This window comes from Drosophila tropicalis, unplaced genomic scaffold (genome assembly GCF_018151085.1).
Source record: "Drosophila tropicalis isolate 14030-0801.00 unplaced genomic scaffold, ASM1815108v1 contig_845, whole genome shotgun sequence".
Classification (NCBI taxonomy): domain Eukaryota; kingdom Metazoa; phylum Arthropoda; class Insecta; order Diptera; family Drosophilidae; genus Drosophila; species Drosophila tropicalis.
Window position 1 is genome coordinate 2,132,250 of NW_027173338.1, and position 17,263 is coordinate 2,149,512.

The following is a 17,263-nucleotide window of genomic DNA, read 5'->3' on the forward strand; positions in this document are numbered from 1 at the left end:
CCATTGCCATTGCCATCGTGGTCGTCGGCATCGTCGTCGTCGTCGTCCACGACCAATGGCTAATGAACAGCTCCCAAAAGTTACGACTCTGTGGCCATCACTTAAATGTTTATGCCTCTTACGCGCGTCTCTGCCCCCAGGCACCTATGGTTCAAATGGTTGCAGCCTCACTAGGCCTCACACAAAGTTGCATGTAGCAAAAACATGTACATATAGGTGGCATATAACTGATGCGGGAGAGTGAAAGAAAAACTCCGAAGTGTGTGTGGCTGTTAAAACTGCTCACCTTATACGGTTAGTTATAATCGGGGGAAATGAAAATGAACTGAAAAATTTTCACACATATTCGAATTTAACACATTGCAGAGCGTATAAAACGACGAAGTTATTAAAATTTCTGATATTTGCACAGTTTTTTGGCAACAAAACCTTCCCCCAAGGTTTTTTAACCATTTTGTTATATTTTGATTTATTTAATTTAATTTTTGAAGCAAGGTTAATAATTTTGAAGTTCAGAAGTTATCTGGACAATTTTCATTTGTCAGACTTAATTTCATGTCGATGAAAAGTCTTTGAATCGTACATCAAGATTTAGTTTCTCTCAAAGCCCTCTTTTGGTCACCAAACAACTTTGAAAGTGTATTACGAGTTTCCTTCTCTTTTTTTGGTAAAACAAATTTACCAAGTTTGCACCAAGTGGAAATGCAGCAAGCTTAATGAAAAGCATCAAGATGAGGGCAAAGCAAAAAAAAAGTTTAGGGTTCGCAGAGGCCAGGGCAGCCAGAAGCAATGAATGCGGAAGCCATTCATCAGCATTCAGCGCAGAAAAGCGCGAACATAAAACAGATGGCTCAAAGCACGAGCACGGAAGAGGTGAAGCGGAGAAGAGTTAGGGTGGAAGTGGACTCCTGCTTTTAGACGGTCAAATGGCGGACTGACAGCTGTGGGCTGTTTGGCAAATGGCGCACACAACATCCGTATAATATTGACATTCGAATTAGCCGAGGACATGAAATTAAGGGTGACACCTAACATTCCTTCTCACTCTTATGCCTTATAGGGACGCTCTCGATGGCTTTGGCATCACCGAATGCGGTTCATTGGCTTGTCTATCGAGTCCTTGCCGCAATGGCGCCGCCTGCATTAAGATTGAATCAAGCGAGCTGGATGAGAATGGTGAAAAGGCTGAGAAATGGAAATGTAAGTGTCCCACCGGTTATATGGGACCCACTTGTGAGATATCCGTTTGTGAGGATAATCCATGCCAGTACGGAGGAACATGTGTACAATTCCCAGGCAGTGGATATCTATGTTTATGCCCATTAGGCAAACATGGGCATTATTGCGAACACAGTGAGTACCCACAAGATGTAAATGCCATTGTTAAGAAATACTAATTTTCTTTCTTTCCCATTAAAAGATTTGGAGGTGGCTCTGCCTTCTTTCTCCGGCAGTGTAAATGGTCTCTCATCATTTGTGGCCTACACTGTTCCCATACCCTTGGAATATTCATTGGAATTAAGTTTTAAAATCTTACCACAAACCATGTCCCAGATCTCTCTACTAGCATTCCTTGGCCAGTCTGGCTATCATGATGAAAAGAGCGATCATTTGGCAGTTAGTTTTATACAGGGTTACATAATGCTAACCTGGAATCTGGGAGCTGGACCCCGACGCATATTTACTCAGAAACCCATTGATTTCCGATTGGATGCACCGCGGGTACCCTACGAGATCAAAGTTGGTCGCATTGGACGACAAGCTTGGCTGTCGGTCGATGGTAAATTCAATATTTCCGGACGTTCGCCGGGCAGTGTCAGTCGCATGGATGTATTACCCATTCTATATTTGGGTGGTCATGAGATTGCCAATTTCAACACACTACCCCACGATTTGCCATTACATTCGGGCTTCCAGGGCTGTATTTATGATGTCCAACTAAGAGCCGGACAAGTAACGGTTCCATTGCAAGAAACACGCGGCGTACGGGGACGTGGAGTGGGTCAGTGTGGAACCAGAGAGTGTCATAGACATGCATGTCAGCATGACGGAGCCTGTCTTCAGCATGGAGCAACGTTTACGTAAGTTCAAGACCCTTTTAAATTGTTTCTTAGTATTAATATATTACTATACCGATACAGATGCATTTGTCAAGAAGGTTGGTATGGACCACTCTGTGCTCAACCCACAAATCCCTGTGACTCCTTTAATAACAAATGTTATGAGGATTCGACATGTGTGCCCCTGGTGAATGGCTATGAATGCGATTGCCCTGTGGGACGTACAGGCAAGAATTGTGAAGAAGGTAACTTAACCTTAACATGTCTTAATCGTGGCTTTTACTTTCACTCACAATCTCTCAATCTCTCACTATATCTTTATAGAAATTCGCTCACTCAGCGATGTCTCACTAACCGGTCGACGTTCATATCTAGCTGTCCGTTGGCCCTATCTATATGATGGTGGCGATAAGATAGGCGCCAAGCGATCTCAAATGGTTAGCTATAGAAATTTCACCAAGAAATTGATGCCACCAAAACCGATTTCAACGCCAAGCACACATTTTGTGATGAAACTGCTCAACGAGGTGGAGAAGCAGCGAAGTTTCTCACCCGTTCCCCTAATGGGTTCCAAGACATTCGAAGAGCATCATCGTGTGCAGTTCTTTTTCATTGAATTCCAATTGCGTCCATTGTCCGAGCGTGGACTACTACTTTACTTTGGCACACTTAACAACAATCAGGACAGGAAAATTGGCTTTGTCTCGCTGTCATTGCAAGGCGGCGTTGTGGAGTTCCGCATCTCTGGGCCAAGTAATCATGTGACTGTTGTGCGAAGTGTACGCATGTTGGCCATTGGTGAATGGCATAAGATCAAGATGGCTCAACGTGGACGCTGGTTAACTCTTTGGGTCGAAGGCAGTGCCTCTTCGGCTTTGGCCCCGTCGGCCGAGGTATTGGTCGAGCCGGACTCACTTCTCTATATTGGTGGTCTAAAAGACCTATCCAAATTGCCACATAATGCCATCTCTGGCTTTCCTATACCATTCCGGGGCTGTGTTAGAGGACTGGTTGTCAGCGGCACACGAATTGTCCTCAATGAAACAAATATTGTGGGTAAGTTGGATTCAACTATTATTTATTAGACATGTGTATTGTAATATTCAAATGAATGTGGATCAATCTCATAGCGCTTCAACCGCTCGTAGTATTGGCCAAAGAAAAATGCCTCCAACTGAAAGGTCTTGAAGATACGATAATAACCTTCGTTAACATGCCTATAATTCCACATCCATTTGCAAATAGCGGGAAAATATTCAACAATTACAGCTCTTCCACTATTGTCCAAATCACAAGGCGAATGCAATTCATCAAAACTAAATGCCACTTCAGGATCAGCTTCACGTTTCTTATGACCAATTCGTTTTGAAACGAGAGTACTTTTTCCAACTGGCAGACTTAACTCTGTCACATTTGGCTTCGATTCAATGGCGTTAACCCCAGCTGTGGCATTAACTATGGTCTTGTTAGAATTGGCATCGTTGACAACAATTTGAGGAATACTTTTGCCAAAACCGCAAGGAACTTGTATCTATGCATATTTTGTATGGAGTTGTTGTTGCTCAAGTGTAATTAAAAGAAACTATCCTTACCCATACAAATAGTACTATAAGTAGACCCAAACTCACTGAATTGGTTGCCATTGTGTCTCTTCTACAACTCGTTTACGTCTTCTTGCCAAAATAATGAACAAACTCAAATTGATGAACAGTTGGATTTACAACATATTTAAACATGCCTACTACGTTTAGTATATTTGTCTTAAAATTGATTGAATTTTTTCTGCTTTTAGAATCTCGCAATATTCGTGACTGTGATGGCACCGCCTGCGGTGGCGATTCCTGTGAATCTGGTGGTCATTGCTGGCTGGATGAAAAACTTCAACCTCATTGCATTTGTCCCGAATACGCCAAGGGCGATCGTTGTGAATATTCCGAAACTTGCAAATTGATACCATGCAAAAATAGTGGCAGATGCCTCCGAAGTGGTCGCTGCTCGTGTCCCAATGGTTGGGGCGGTTTCTATTGTGAGATCGGTGAGTACATTGAACCCCACAATTTGATCGTTAAACGAAACAGTCAAGCACCAAATTGATGTAGTTACAACTCAAAATGCAGTAAAATCATAAACGAAATTAAAAACAATTTTTCTTCTTTTCAAAAATCATCTGCCACTCGTAGTTCTCGAAAATGTGTCATAAGTAAAAGTTCTTTCTCGTACAAAAGTCAGCTTCAAAAGTAGATTATCAAATACACACACAAAAATTAACTAATTTGAAAACAAGTTTTCAATTTGAGCGAACCGAGAGCAGAACATTATTATTATTATAATAATTAGAGAGAACTACGGCGAGAGATAAACAACAACAGCAACAAAAAACCATTAACAGTTCTGATGACTTTATGGTTCAGTGCACAGCGGGGTCAGGAAGTTGTAGTTGCAAAAAAAAAAAAAAAAAAAAACCAACAACAAACTCAAAATAAACAGCAAAAAGAAATTAGCGAACTGATTCACACAAAAAAAAACAAACAACAATTATTTAAATTTTAAAATGACGCAAAGACAAAAAATATATATATTGTCCAGATCTCTAGATTAGCTTAATTTAAAAACTTTCAATCTATAATGGGTCATAATTTAAAATAAAATTTATGATTTGCTTTAATCTTTCCATTTGTATTGAAAAGTGAAACAAATTCTTAAAATTATTTTGCACCGTCAATACAAATTGGTTTCACTTCTAATTTTTCAGTAATTAAATAAAAAGTTTGTATAACGTAAATTGTAGAACAAATAAACCATAGCCAATTTCCAAAAAAGTTTAAAACTATAAGAAAAAATTTCAAAAATCAATAATATTAAAATCAGCTCACTTCAGTTTGTTGATCATGAAAGTATATTCCTAAAGGTTAGAAGATAACGACCCTGAATATTATAAGTTTGCTTAACCTACATAGTTCCGTCAAGTCTCTAAAACTACCTGTTGGACTCTACTATTGTTTATTTCTATTTCTTAGCTGAATTTAGTTGCAATTCCCAACTAGTTTTAGCGTTGAGACATTCCCTTTTTTTAAGATTGGCCTCGAGCCAGCTGAAATCACAAAGATTTATTCTAACCCTCGCTTAAGTGCAGAAAACTGAAAGCTTTCCCTCTGGCCAAAGTTTTTCCCATTGGAAAACCATTGAATTTGAAACATCAATCAACGATATCAGGTTCTATTAGCGAACCGTAAAAAACAAAACCTGAAGGAAACTTCAAATCAAGCAAGTTGTTAAATTGCCTCTGGTCGTCTTCAAACTCAGCCTTTCACTTATAAGCGAAAAAAAAAAAAAAAACAAATTAAATATTAAACAAGTTAAAGAAAATATCAAGAGAGCCATAAAAATAACAGAGCTAGAAAACAAAACGAAACTCAGAATTTAAGATGAAATCAAAAGATTACGCAGAAGACAAAAACAAAACTAACAATCAGCGAACGGCAAAAAAAAAAAAAACGAGATCAGGGTCTAAAGAAGTAGAAGCCAATAGGCAAAGTAGTTGTATGATGAAGACTGCGATTGAGTCTCTCCACATGATGCTGTAATTTAATTATGTATCACATGCAATATGTTTAATGCAATACTGCCAACCTTCCTTCCAACCCCCCACCGTCATTCGTCTAACTCATTGTGTCTAACGCTCTCTCTTGTTCACTCTTCTTTTTAGCCATGAGTAAACCCTCAACACCCAGCTTCCGCGGCAACAGTTACCTGATCTTGCCGCCACCACGCATACCAATGAAAGACAAACGACGCGGACCCTCACTCTATGTGCGACCTCGCGAAGCCATTCAAATCTCACTGAACTTCTCTACCATAGAGCCGGATGGCCTGCTGCTCTGGAGCGAACATGATCGCTCCAAATTCTTGGGCCTGGGCCTGGAGAATGGCCATCTAAAGTTGGCCAGCAATCTGCTGGGCAGTAACAATGACACAGTTCAAGCGCCGGCCAGTGGTTTCATAGCTGATGGTGCTTGGCACTGGACTAGGATCATGTTGGACCGTTCCCGCTTAGAGCTACAATTGGATGGTGAAGTCATATTCACGGAACGTCTGCCCGAGGCAGGAACTACAATGCTAACGGCTGCAAATCGCCGATCTTTGGCCAAAGAACCAACAATTAGCTATGAAGATGTATTTTATTTGGGTAAGTTAAAATTAAATCCAAACTTACCCGTTACCGTTTCTCGATTATGTGATTTACACGTACACACTCAAAAGAAAATAAATAAAATGAATTGTTTTTATGCCACCGAAACTTGTTGAAAACTCGCCAGGCAAACAAACACTGGCAGTAAATAAAAAAATTAAATTAAAAGTTTAAAAGTTTTAGTTGGCCTGCCAATCGATGGATCTCGTCTGAACAGCTGTTATGTTAACTAAGCTGAGCCGTCAACTGGTTTCAAACTGTTAACAGTTTCTAACAGGCGCCAAAAGTTTCAAATTTGAAACAAGTCGACTGTTAAGATACATATTTGTTAACGATGATCTTTATCTTTACAGGAGGTTTTCCCAATATGGATGCAGTCAGCAAACGTACCAAAGGCCGATATTATGAGCCATTTAAAGGATGCCTTCAGGATATAGAATTTGGTGGCGAACCGAAGGCTATTATTAACGATTTCTCATCGTATCAAGGCGAAAATATAGGCTCTTGTGATTTGCACGGCGATGAGCCGATTGTTGTATAAAATCGACGAAATAAAAAATCAAAATACGATAGTAAAAAAACAACAAAAATAAAAATCAACCCCAAGATACCCCATTTAACCTATCAATAGAAAGAATAATCCCAAAAACATAAAAACGAAACAGCAACAAAAAAAAAAATAAATTTGTGAAATTTTCATAGTTCTGGACGAACCATTCAAAAAAAGATAAATTAATTTTAAGTGTAAGATTTAAGCAAGTTTATATAGGTAAATGGATTAACCCCAAGGCAAAAACAAAAATGGAAAGTAATTTTGTAAATTTTATAGAAGTAACTGAACAAATAAAAATATATATAAAACCAAAAGACAGTTTAGATTAAAGTGGTTTATCAATAAAGAAACAAAAACAAAAAGGACAACAAAAGAGGAATACAAAATGAAGCAAAATTGTAATTTAGAAACCTAAATTAAATGAATTCCAAATATAGAATAGTTAACTTCTCTTACGTAAGTGATATTTAAATCCCAAACTTTGTCGTATATAGACAACATATGATTACTGTATATTGTTTTGTTGAGCCAATTTTTGTTATGCCAAGTGTTAAAATATAATATCTTTAAATGAATTATGTGTTCCGAAACTCAACTGATATTGCTCTTTCTCTCTCTCTCACTCTATAACTTTTAACTGCCCGTCAATGAACAATGAACAATGAACAATTTCTGCCATTAATTTCTTTTAATTAAATCTTTAAACACAAAATTCTGTTTAATCCCTACTTTGTTATCTAGCCTAAGAAGCTAGCTATACTAAATTGAAGCCATTTAGTTGCCTTGTAGTAAGTTAGTGTATTAAATACTCTTTCTATGATTTCATGAATCTTTGACTATACTTCTAAACAAAAAAGAAAAACCAAAAGAATTCAATATAAAAGAAGAAAAATGAAAGTTATACACTAAAATTATTCTTATAAATGACAAAAACCAAAAGAAGTAGACAACAAAAAAAAAAAGAAAAAAACATGGATAAAAAATGAAATGAATATATACACAATACTTTATTATACAAACAAATGGAAAATGTAACCAAAAAAACATTTACGTATGTATTTATTTCGATAGACAACTTAATCAGTTATAATTTTAAATAATAAAGAAAACAAAAACCAAAATAGAACAAGTTAAATAACAAAACAAAAATATTATTTGAAATTTTATTCCAATATTGTTTTTTTGGGTTTTCAGCATTTTATGATGAAATTCTTCAAATACCGTTATTAACTTTAGTTGCTGACCTAGGAAAATATTAAAAATATAGTTTTTAATTGCAGCTGTTACTATAACGATTTTTTAACCTTCACAAACCAGTTTTATACTATTGTATATATATTCTTGATCAGCATTAAATGTGTTTCAATATACACATTTTCGTCTGCTTTAAAGCTCTTTTAGGTTTTATTTTTAATTTGGCCGAATCGGACCTGTAAGAAACCTTTTCTGATTTGCTGAGGATCGAATTCCTGAAGCTTTTGTCGACGAAGGATTTTTTGCATAGGATCGAGTAAATGACTCAGATTGGATATAATCCAAGCTTTACATATTTACTACACAAAACTACTCTATTTCAATATCATATGTTGATTTCTTTTTATTATATTCAGTTACAGAAAAAGAGTGTGAAGTTTATTAAGGACTAATAAACTGCAAAACTAGCCAAGTTAAATACTCTCAAACTTTGAAATGATATTTCAGAATTTTTGTAATGTTTGTCGGCTCTACTTCACTTCATTTCTTCATTAGTTTCTGAAGCATTTCAAATTACTATTGAGATTCCCATGCTTTAATTTTTAGTGCAGAAATTATGTTCTACGACTTTCACCACAAGGACTACTTTTCAGTCTGCCTCCTCTTTATAGTTAATTATATTAGCAATTTGGTTAAATATTGTTCTTCGCAGATTTATCCATTTTCTTGGGCATATATTGCCCTTTTATCCCATTTACCAACCAAATTTGATCATTTTTTTTTCAGTTCTATAACACATTTGTTTGGCTACTTTTACAATTGTAGAGACAAGTAAGGCCACTTGTGTAATTTTGCTGACCAACATTTTGAATCCTATGGGTTAAATATACTTACATAATTAAAAAAAAAATTAAAACTCCTAACAGCATAAATTTACCATTTACTTATGTCAAGTAGTATTCCTCTCCATAATATCGGAGTATAAAGTTTTAACAAAAAAATAAATCGGCACCAATAATTAAAGTTAACGATATGATGGCCTCACTTGTTGGTAAAACTGATTAATAAGAATTAATAGGATAATCAGCTACTTCTCCGATTTTCTAAGTGTCTGGTTTTATGTTCCCATTCTGTCTTAAACGGATTGCTGCTGGAGACTTTTCTGTAATTATGTACAAGGTTTCGCAAAACGAATGCATCACTAATTAAAAGTAAGTAATTATTTATTATTTTTTAATTAATTAATAATTTCATCTTTTAAAATAAATTTTCCAAGGAAAATTACAGAAATGATGATTAAAATAGCACCTGAATTTGGCATTAAAGAAGTTTCGCAAAGTATTGTGGAGGAACAAAGTGATGTTTGTTTAAATAAAACTCAGAGACTAAAATTTGGTACTAAATACAAACTGAGGACATAATAATGTTCAACACAACAACAGCTCTGGGATTCCCCGTGCTTCTCAAAACTTAACTGCATCTACTATGAAGCCCTTGGGTTACACACCTTTACATCTAAATTTAGTATAACGTAAGAAAAAGTAAGATTCAAATACTTTTAAATGAATATCTCAATTTATATTTGCCATTCAGAACTTGGTTGAATTAAAATATCATTTTTATGATTTTCGATTCGAATCGATTGACTTCATATATGTATATATACGATTTTTTTTATTATAAATGTTAAATTTAAATACATACATACAACATAAAAATTATAAATTGGAAAAAAATACACACACACAGCTGTTTTTGTGGTTATCGGATCATATCTGAAGAGGCTGTCTTATGTTTTGGTTTGATCGCTTGCACAGTTAATTTTTTTTTTTTTTTTTGTTTGTTTAGTTTTTGGAATTTCATTGAGAATTTAATGTTAAAATTATCTGATTTCTTTGTGATACAATGAAAGCATTTTGATAAAGTATGGGGATCGGTTTTCTTTTGCTCTTACAGTTTCTTTTCTCTTTTGTTTTGTTTTAAGTTAAAGAGTTGAATTTAGATGTTTATTTTTCTTTGTTTTCAACTTAATTGCATATTAGACGTAGGTATTCTTTTTATTTTTAAATGGTTTTACGATAGTGATTTTTTGTTTTTATAATTATTTATTTATTTATATATAAGATAATAGCAGTAAATCTTCGATTGTTGCTAAGAATGTGGAGATAAACAAAATAGAGAAGTTAACCAAAGGAAAACAACAAATTTTAATAATAAAGTAAAGAAATTTAAAAAAAAAAAACACCAAAAATTTTTGAAAATTATATATATATAATTTTTGTTTTTTTTTTCATCATTCATATGTGTATGTATAATTTATATAAATTGCAACTATCACACGTGTCCAACGCAACTTTTCAAAGGGTAACGAGAGACACACAATTGCCACAGATCGAGTACGAATACTTGAGCGAGGATGATCTTCAGCTGCCGATCTTGGTTTTAGGTTTTTTAATTTTCATATTCTTAACTTGGAACGCTGCTTAGAACAACTGCAACTTGGAATTTTTATGTGTTGTTTTTTCTTCTCAAACTTACATGAATTGTAAATTTTACAAATATTCATTATAGTTTTATTGTTTCGTTTTGTTTTTTTTTTTTTATACAATTTCAAACTTTTCTACGACACGACGAAACATTCGAAAACTATTCTGCGCTTTCTGTTTATTTTTATTTAGTTTTTTTTTGTTTAATTTATATTATTATTATGTTTCTCTTTAAATTTTTATTGTTTGCTTGTTTTTTTAGGAGCAGAGGGAAATGAGGGTAGTGTGAAGTTGGGGGTGGTGGGCGTGTATAGGCTTTTAAATTGATGGAATAGTTGGCCAGATATATTATATATATGTATATATATAAATAATTTGGTGAGAGCAAAACTTTCGCTTTGTTTTTCTATTTGTTGGTTGCTGAATTCGTAACTAATTTGCTTCGTTTTGGTTTGCCTTTCTTTTTTGTTGTTCTTCTTTTATATATTTAATTTATAATTAATATTATTATAATCTTGTTGTTGTGGTTCTCATCAAATCAAAATTGCTTGCTCATACTGAGAAGAGCTGGCTTTAGGTTTTTGTTTCTCTTTTTTTTTTTTTAATGTTTTAAATAATTTTTTTATTAATAATTATCAGCATACACTTTTCAAATCTCTCGTTGGAAATTTCATTTTCTGAAAGAAAGAAAAGTACAAGTTAATTAAAAAAAATAGCAGTGGATCGTGCCGACTTTAATCAAATCAAATGTTTTATACCATTGCAAAGTGTATTGTTTGTTGTATATTAGAGTCACTCTCCATTATAAAATTTAGGTATTTTTTTCTTGCTATTAAGAGATTGCAATTAACTTTGGTGAAAGCAAATTAACAAGCATGTGCCTATTGACACGAATTAAATGCATCCTAAATTACAATTCTCATTGCAATGGTATAAACCATTGACAGGGTTCAAGTGTCCAAACAGTTTTGCCCTACCTACGAAGGGACATCACTTGCAGCAGTTGTTTGTCGGTCGATTTGTTTCATTTCCATTCGGCCTTATGCTGGTTCCCTGATTGTTGGCGCCATCGTTTTTAGGTAGTTTCTTGGCTGTAACAAGCAAATTAGTAAGTAAAGTTTGTTGACCAAATTTTTATGAATGTAACTCCATTTCATACCTATGGCCAAGAAGATATCATTGACATTCATGCCCGTCTTTGCAGATGTTTCCATGAAAAGTAAACCATTCTCCTCGGCATATTGCTTCGCTTCATCAAATTCAACCACACGAATGTTAGATAAATCTGCTTTATTGCCAGCCAAAGCAATAACAATGTTTGGTGAGGCCTAAAAAAGGGATATAGGGAATATTAAATAAATCGAAATTGAATTGAATTGAAAATGAATTCAAAGATCTGATTATATTATCAAATTTAAGTATTTTGTTTTCAACAAACTATATTTAGATCTTGAGAATAGCCATGGCTATAGCCTTTCTATAGTGCATTGAGGCGTATAACAAGAGCCGGAAGTTACAAAATAAGTTCAATGCTCGCGACTCTCAATCGAATAAAAAATATATATTGTGACTGCACAATTTTCTGCACGATTACATTGACCTTGATAATAAATGGGAGACTGAACTGGAAGCGCTATGCTATGTCGTGGGGAACATATCTCTTTGTCAGAGCACTCACTTGTTTATGCAGTTCCTTGACCCAGGTTTTTGCACGTTGAAAACTGTCCTGATTCTGTATATCATAGACAACGATGGCCGCCTGGGCTCCTCGATAATACATGGGAGCTAAGCTGTGGTACCTGTAAAGAGTTGAAGAACATGAAAAAGGGTTTCTATTTTGGTTTAAATCATTGTTAGCTTACCGCTCTTGGCCGGCTGTATCCCAGATCTCAAACTTAACCACCGTGTCCTCTATGCAAATGGTTTGTGTTAAAAAGGCCGCACCTATCGTGCTTTCTTGATATTCATGGAATTGTCCCTTGACAAAACGTAGCACTAATGATGATTTGCCCACGGCCGATTCCCCCCAGAAGCACCAATTTGAATTGGCAACTTTTATTTTGAGATGTACCATTTGGGCGTTGTGCCGCACCAGAACCGGCGGCACCTCCACTACGTGGTGTCGTTGCCATATTTGTTGATATTTGACTGGAGTGATTTTATTAAAGAATGATTTACGGACGGTCTCTCAATATGCTGGTATGTCTCTGTGTATGTGCTTCTCCCTCTCTCTCTCTGTCTCCCTCTTAATGTGTATGTCTATATGTGTGAATGGAAATCTGAAAATAAACAAAGGTTAAGATATTTAAAGCTAACCAAGTATTCATACTCTGAGTTGCCTATCAGGCATGCCTTTATTTTTTACTCAATGACACTCGAGACGGTGATGATGACTATATTCATAGAGTTCCCCCCCCAAAACACACAACAGATAATCGCCAAGAGACAGAACGAGAAGGAGAGAGAGAATGAGAGTAAAGTAATTAAAACCATTTCACTGAAAATGAAACTGAAACGCCCCTTAAATGCCTTTTATGAATATATGATTAGAATAAAAATCTCTCTAAATGGAATTTCATATGCTATTTTCTAACGGTCAATTAACTAACTAATTAAAATTTTTAATATAATTTGACAGTCCTTCTTTTGCATATTTATTTTTACTGACTTTGTTTTCTTGCTCCACCTTTCCGCACAATTAAAGCAGCAACAAATGATTCATCTTAACTGATAACGTAATGCGTAATATTGGAGGCGTCCACTTTATACTTATATGTATATGTATGTACATATGTATACTATGTATTGTCTTATCAGCTTACAGAGAAGTATAAAAGAAAAGCGACATCCGATACATATAAACTCACACAGAATTTAGACGATTTAGAACGGGACTTCACCTAATTCAAATTAGATCCAAAACTTATTGGTTTTAATAAAGCCCCATATAAAAGGGTTATTGGACTTAAAGGCAACATTTAAATTATTCCCACAATTTATTTGCGGGAATCACAACTTTGGGACACCTAAAATATTATGCATAGACGGACTCAGAAATTACTTTTAATTAAATTATTAACCCCTTGTATATAAAAGGCCAGTCAGGTATATTTTTAATTTTTTGTCAAATGCTTATTTTCAAAAATTTGGAGGAAAACAATTTCGAAATATTTTAAATTATATATATCAAAATATTTAAAATTATTTACATAATTTGTTAATGAAATTGAAATATTAAGCATTGGGATGTACACGCACACACACACACGTACATACATGTATGCTAATATTTAGGGGTATATGTATGTACATATATTATCAATTTTGCAGTAGCATTTATTGATAAGATTAGTAGTTTGACTAGACCCAACAACGATAACAAATACAACAAAGAAAAAACAATAATTGCGCTTAAACATTTTTAAGGTTTCGCGTGTTTGTGAAGTATTTTTAGTTGTTCTTCTAACGTTTGTTGTTTTTGGTGTTACGCTCGCTGTGTGTGTGTGTGTGTGTGTGTGTGTAAATGACACGCAAGCTAAATTTCTCTTCTCACATTCTCTCATTCTCTGCTTTATGACATTGAACTTTGTTTGTTGCTCAATTAGCAAACAAAATGCAAAAAAAAAATTGATTAAAGACAGATTCTCAGCTCAATTATTCTCCTTTATCATCTGGGAAAGGGATGTTAACTACAACTGAAATAATTTTCAATTAATTTTCAATTGTATTTATTAACTTTTTGTCGATTCACTTTGTTGTGGGAGAAATCATTTTAAACCACCACGGAAACAGATGAGAGTCCTTTTCCAAATAGCGAATAGATTATATGTACTTTCTGACAACAATTTCTGAATAACTACTCCGGACAATCGATCGGTTTTCAATTCAATTTCTAAAAATTCCGTATCTCTACTTTTTCGAACTTTTTGTTTTTTAAAACATTTTGTAAGCCATTGGCGTTTCTCATTTATCGAACCGCCACATTCTGGTCACATTTCTACAAATATTTCTCCACACAATTAATTACCATATCCATGCTAAACTGTACAATTGATAAAATGTCTACAAAAGGGGGGGTAAGGAAATACTCATACGAGTATCATGTGGGATCATTTATAACTCTACTATAGTAGATGAAGAAAAACGGTAGAGACCACCATAAAGCGAAATAGTGACAAGCAGGGAAAGGCGAGAAGAGACGGCATATAGAGAGAGAGAAGGATGCTGTGATAAAAATCAATGCAAAATAAATTAAAAGTCTGACATATTTATACATATGTACATAGTTGTTGCATTATTAAATTAAGCGGAAGAGTAAGGGGCAAAGTGAAAATATGCAAGTTTTCAGAAAAAGAAAACTTTTCCCGTATTTGCTGCCTATTGTTTTTGTAGAGAGTGGAGCAAAGTGCACACACCGACGACACACTGAGTTGTCAAGCCCCACTCATCACACACACACACACACACACACATATGCATATAGGAAGAGCGGGGAGAGAGAAATACGCCATTCAATGAGTGTCGTTAGTCGGTAAAGTTTATATACTCTGTAAAAATTTGAGGCTTTATGTTTTCTAGGTCATTTTGTTACTATTTTCCAGACCAGTTAGCATCCCAATTTTCAATTTTTAATCGTAAAATTAATAACCAATTTAATGTTTTAATCGAGTTTTAAGCAATAAATGATTCTAGCATCGCGGCAAGTGTTCACTTTTTATAGGGTATTTTCAAATCTGTGCTACAACTTGTCAATCGGAATTTCTTTAATCACTTGTCTAACTGCTTTTGTTGTTTGCCTATCCTTCTCTCGCGCTCTCCCATACTGTTTCTCTATCTCTTTCGCTCTCTTAGTCTCTGCTTAATAATAATTTTGCATCTGATTTTTGTACATTATCTTACCAAATGACGTCGTAGATAGAACTTTACTTTGTGTTAATGGTTATTTCATGGCAACTTCATTTCAATTAAACAAATATTGAATGGTTTTGCAGTTAGTTAACAGCTGTTTCGAAAAATTTAAATCAAGCAGCGGCAAATCAAAAAAAAAAAAAACTAAATTAAAAACTTAAAACACAACAACAAAGGAAAAGCAATTCTCCGGCCTTGCTTGACGACGACTCGAACTTGTTGAAGGAAAATTCAATAAAATATAAAACAACGTTTCAGTGCGGGCGGCGGAAATTACTGTTAGGGCCTCATTCAAGCATACACACATACTGAGAGGCGGTCTGTATTGGTGTTTTGCAAACAGCTGACGATGCGTCATTCAGGGCGAAAGAACAGAGCGGTGGAACGAACAAACACAAGTGAAAAAGAACACGCACTCATTAAGCAGCACACACACACACACACCAACCAATGGTCAATGACTTGAAGACTTTTCGGGTTGTACAAATTTTTTAAATTTAATTAATAATCAGAACTTAACTTTTGTTTTGTTAATAAACACTCCTTAAGCAGTAGATACGTGTAGTCATATTTGGAACTTCAGATCAAGTGATCCTACTTCTATCTTCTTTTCTCTTTCTTGGGCACACAACACACTCTCACGTGTATGTGTTTGCTTCGGAGTCTCTTTCAAAAGTCAACAAGTGAAACTTTTCCCCCCACTAACAGTTTTTGTAAATTCATTAAATATGATATGAATTCGACATTTGTATACATATATGCAACACAAATCTTTTGGAATTCAAGAAAGTCAACAGATTTTTCTTACTCAAAATATGATGATCGTTGAGAATTAGTAGTTGATGTATGTATACATACATTTCTATATTGTATAAACAAAAAATTCACTAACAGTTTGCATTTTTTTGTTTACATTTAGCAGACTCCCACAACGAAAAAGAATAATCATTTCCAGACATTGGAGACACTTATAGTGGAGGGCAGAAGTTGGGATTGGGAGTGGTGGGAGGTGGCGGCAAGGGAGCTTTCTCCATCCAGTGGTGACTGGCACGATAAGAACAGGCAGGCAGCAAATGGTTTATAGATAAAAACAAAATAGTACACACACAGAAATTAAGACGCAAAACGTTAAGAACAAAGACCGGGCTAATTCGTATTTTGTATATAAAATGCAATATAGTCAGATATGGCCCAGATAACAATGGAGATTTAATAACAGCGACAACCTTTCTTATATACTTTATACTCTAATTTGATTTTGCACAATCTGAGACACTTTTAGTTGCCTTTAAGGTCTTTCAGACCCACTGTACAGGCTGCACTTTAATCTGAGCATAGCGCCATCTCGCTTTTTCAAATGATTTCGCTTCGAAACGCACCCAAAAATTCATGGCCACCTCTATAACACTCTCGCTTGCTCTTATTGAGTCAGCGTATACAACGACCCGCACTCTAACTTTCTCTCTCTCTCTCTCGATGACGATAATAATATGGTGGACGACAGGGAAAAAAAATTTACACAATTTTCTTAATTAATTGCAGGAAGAATTTAAAACAAATGAGAACTGAACACTCGGTTTTAGTTGCTTTAACAAATTACGCACGTTTTTGTTTGAGATTTGCACACTTTCTGTTGTTGCTGGCACTTTACTGTTGTTTTTTTTGTGTATTTGCGTTTTCGTTTTCTTGTTAATTTTCGTGCTACAAAAACAAAGCGCACCAGTCGCGAGTCTGCTAACTAGAGATGGGCAAACGTGTAACAGTATTACGGAGCAAAACCTATCGGTTAATCGATATTATCGGTGCAAAACCTATCGAAAATCGACATTCCGGAGCAAAACCTATCGGTTAATCGACATTCCAGAGCAAAACC

The 17,263-nt window shown here is 35.0% G+C and overlaps 3 protein-coding genes across 4 annotated transcripts in view; 1 reads left to right on the plus strand and 2 right to left on the minus strand.

Annotated features, from left to right (window-relative positions):
* Nucleotides 1-6,455, minus strand: part of LOC137581575 (MKRN2 opposite strand protein) — a 55,771-nt gene extending 49,316 nt beyond the window's left edge. For both annotated transcript variants that reach the window (XM_068295875.1, XM_068295874.1), the window contains exon 1: nucleotides 6,274-6,455. The gene's annotated coding sequence lies outside the window, so the exon portion shown is untranslated. The remainder of the gene's footprint in view (nucleotides 1-6,273) is intronic.
* eys (eyes shut) overlaps nucleotides 1-7,878 on the plus strand; it is a 53,318-nt gene extending 45,440 nt beyond the window's left edge. Inside the window, exons 8-14 of the mRNA XM_068295870.1 lie at nucleotides 1,061-1,353; nucleotides 1,421-2,081; nucleotides 2,142-2,305; nucleotides 2,385-3,116; nucleotides 3,853-4,095; nucleotides 5,767-6,246; nucleotides 6,603-7,878. Of these exons, the coding sequence (XP_068151971.1) occupies nucleotides 1,061-1,353; nucleotides 1,421-2,081; nucleotides 2,142-2,305; nucleotides 2,385-3,116; nucleotides 3,853-4,095; nucleotides 5,767-6,246; nucleotides 6,603-6,790 (2,761 nt within the window). The 3' untranslated portion in view covers nucleotides 6,791-7,878. The remainder of the gene's footprint in view (nucleotides 1-1,060; nucleotides 1,354-1,420; nucleotides 2,082-2,141; nucleotides 2,306-2,384; nucleotides 3,117-3,852; nucleotides 4,096-5,766; nucleotides 6,247-6,602) is intronic.
* Nucleotides 7,879-9,549: 1,671 nt separating this feature from the next.
* Nucleotides 9,550-15,577, minus strand: Rab5 (RAS oncogene family member Rab5). Its single transcript, XM_068295771.1, is given in 7 exon segments — nucleotides 9,550-11,159; nucleotides 11,460-11,573; nucleotides 11,642-11,810; nucleotides 12,161-12,281; nucleotides 12,345-12,508; nucleotides 12,510-12,761; nucleotides 15,382-15,577. Coding segments are annotated over 5 exon segments (660 nt in total). The 5' UTR covers nucleotides 12,615-12,761; nucleotides 15,382-15,577; the 3' UTR covers nucleotides 9,550-11,159; nucleotides 11,460-11,472.
* Nucleotides 15,578-17,263: the final 1,686 nt, after the last annotated feature.